The sequence below is a fragment of the Pundamilia nyererei genome, unplaced genomic scaffold (genome assembly GCF_000239375.1).
Source record: "Pundamilia nyererei isolate P.nyererei 1_Seehausen unplaced genomic scaffold, PunNye1.0 scaffold00061, whole genome shotgun sequence".
NCBI lineage: Eukaryota > Metazoa > Chordata > Actinopteri > Cichliformes > Cichlidae > Pundamilia > Pundamilia nyererei.
Window position 1 is genome coordinate 3,198,831 of NW_005187462.1, and position 2,764 is coordinate 3,201,594.

The 2,764-nt window shown below is 46.3% G+C and overlaps 1 protein-coding gene across 2 annotated transcripts in view; it reads left to right on the top strand.

Annotated features, from left to right (window-relative positions):
• The first annotated feature begins 1,629 nt into the window (after positions 1–1,629).
• dytn (dystrotelin) overlaps positions 1,630–2,764 on the top strand; it is a 3,773-nt gene continuing 2,638 nt past the window's right edge. Inside the window, exons 1-6 of one of the 2 annotated variants that reach the window (XM_013911360.1) lie at positions 1,630–1,711; positions 1,833–1,918; positions 2,043–2,122; positions 2,189–2,260; positions 2,331–2,494; positions 2,569–2,680. In XM_013911360.1, the coding sequence (XP_013766814.1) occupies positions 1,692–1,711; positions 1,833–1,918; positions 2,043–2,122; positions 2,189–2,260; positions 2,331–2,494; positions 2,569–2,680 (534 nt within the window). In that variant the 5' untranslated portion in view covers positions 1,630–1,691. The remainder of the gene's footprint in view (positions 1,712–1,832; positions 1,919–2,042; positions 2,123–2,188; positions 2,261–2,330; positions 2,495–2,568; positions 2,681–2,764) is intronic. The other variant, XM_005735004.2, reaches the window with a different exon arrangement.

The following is a 2,764-nucleotide window of genomic DNA, read 5'->3' on the forward strand; positions in this document are numbered from 1 at the left end:
ACTGTACTCTGTGTAGTAAATGTACTGCAGTATATGTACTGTACTCTGTGTAGTAAATGTACTGCAGTATATGTATAGTACTCTGTGTAGCACATGTACTGCATTACATGTGCTACACAGAGTACTATACATATACTGCAGTACACTTAATGTACTCTGTGTAGCACTGCGTGTACTCTTGTACAGTCAGATGTTCAGCTCTAACACTGACCCTGAGACATACTTGCCAACCTTGAGACCTGAGAATTAGGGAGACATTCCATAAAGAGGGGAGGTTAGGTATACATACACAGAAAACTTGAATTTCACAGTGTTTACTTATTTAAAATTGTATTTAAAGTAAGTTATTACTGTCCCCCAGCCGGGGCTGTCCAAATTCAGAGGCTGCATCCACCTGAGAACCCGGCCTTCATGGTCTAAGTGGGCCGGGTACCCTGAAAGCCAGGTAGGCCAGAAGTGAGCGACTGTGCCGGTCTAGCCCTCAAAAATATGTCACGAGCTTTCTCAGTGGAGTGAAACTCTGCCTTCTGCTCCTTGCTACCTAAATATAACCGGACGCTGACATAACTTCTCGACCATCTCACGCTTCTTTTTCATCAGTTTTCTGTTTGACGTTTATTCAGCGGTGTGAAAACCCTGAGAGGAACCCTCCCGAGGGATTAATACAGTTTTATTTAATCTAATCTAATAACTTTAATCTCAGCCAAACCGATTTACTCAGGAACAAATAAAACACTGAAAAAAGTCAAACAATAACATTTTTAGGTTATCTGTGTGCCTTATATATCACGTTTAACCTGAGTAGCCGAAGACCGCTGGGGTTTGAAAACAATCTGCCGGGAGTTTACTGTTCTCGCCGGCTTAGATATTTGAAATTTACACAGCTACATTCTCGCCTGAAAATATGCTAAAAGTTTATTTTGCAACCCAGAAAGAGTAATAAGAGTAATGTTAAAACTAAGTAGCTGCCGCCATTGGTGGGGTGGCTGTAGCTCAGGTGGTAGAGCAGGTCATCCACTGATCGGAAGGTTGGTGGTTCGATTCCTGGCTTCCCCTAGTCTATGTGCCAAATATCCTTGGGCAAGATATTAACCCCAAATTGCTCTCCGATGCATCCATCGGAGTGTGAATGTTAGCTATGAAGCACTTAGAAAGATGTGCTTGGGTGAATGCACTAGTTGTGTAAAGCACTTTGAGTGCTCAGATGAGTAGAAAAGCACTATATAAGCCGGTCCATTTACCATTTTTGGAAACTGGAATTGGCTGGGCCGCGCTATGAATTCAGGGATATGGTTTTTCATTTTTGTTTTCATTTTGTTTTGGTGGAAAATCAGGAGAAATTCGGGAGAATGGTGGTTCCGGGAGATTTTCGGGAGGGGCACTAAAATTCGGGATTCTCCCAGTAAAATCGGGAGGGTTGGCACGTATGCCCTGAGAGTCAGCTGACTTCATGAGCTCACCTCTGACCTGTACATGTTCAGATGTTACGGTGACATCGCTGTCTGTTTCTAGTGGACACCGTGTTGGTGCGACACGTCACAGCGGCTCTGCACTCGGGGGGTGGAGCTCAGAGTGACGTTGCAATGAGCAGACAGGAAGTGACCTGCGCTCTGAACAGGATGTTCCACAGCGCATCACAGGATGTGCCATTTCATGTGACTGCAGCAGCTACCGAGGAGACATGCAGTCTGATGTTCAGGTTGTTTGACCGGTCAGTGTACTCACAGTATCACATTACTTGTAGTGCTCATAGTACTAACAGGACTGCACCCAGTCAGAGTAACAATCTGTGTGCGTGTGTGCGTGTGTGTGTGTGTGTGTGTGTGCTGCAGCAGTCAGTCCGATGAAGTTTCAGCTCGCTCTCTTCAAACTGCTCTTATCGCTCTGTCCTCAGATAACCTGCTGCTAAAGTACAGAGGTGAGGACAATACACTGCTCTATAACAGGCCTTCACAATAAAATGCACAGCACTTCACAATAAAATGTACAGCCCTTCACAATAAAATGCACAGCCCTGTAGAATAAAGCTCGGGTGTTTTCAGGTCTGCTGCAGGTCTCGACAACCCCTTCAGGATCCATCAGCAAGCCTGGACTCAGGTGTTTGCTGATGGACCTCATCCAGGTAAAAAGCTCACACTACATTTCCCAACATGCCTCTGCTGCTGCTCTCTGTAACGTGTGTTTTCAGGTTCCTGCGGCAGTTCAGGAGGAAGTCGTGTTTGACGATTTGGAGGCGGCGGTTCAGTCGTGTTTTAAAGGGGTGAGAACGCAAACGCACACCTGGCTGTGATTGGCCATCGTCATGGTTAACATGTTATGTGTGTTTATAGGTGTTGACCCCAACGGTGAGCAAGCATCATCTGTTGTCATGGCTGCAGAGTGAGCCATGCCTGTTGCTATGGTTATCCACTCTGTACCGGCTGTCAGCCAGTCAGAGCGTCCAGCACAACGTTCGCTGTCACATCTGTAAGACCCGCCCCTTCACTGGGCTCAGGTGATGTACATTTTAAACTGGAAACTGGGTAAACACGGTCCAGATGTGTGACGAAGATTTACCTGTGTATTTAGGTATCGATGTATGAAGTGTGTGAACGTCCATGTGTGTCAGAGCTGCTTCCTGACTGACCGCCAGACCAGGAAACACAAAACCCACCATCCAGTGCTCGAGTTCTGCAAGCAGGTAAGAACACACGTAACCGGAAGCACAGGGAACAGAACAGGTATCAGGAAGCACAGAGAACAGAACAGGTATCAGGAAGCACAG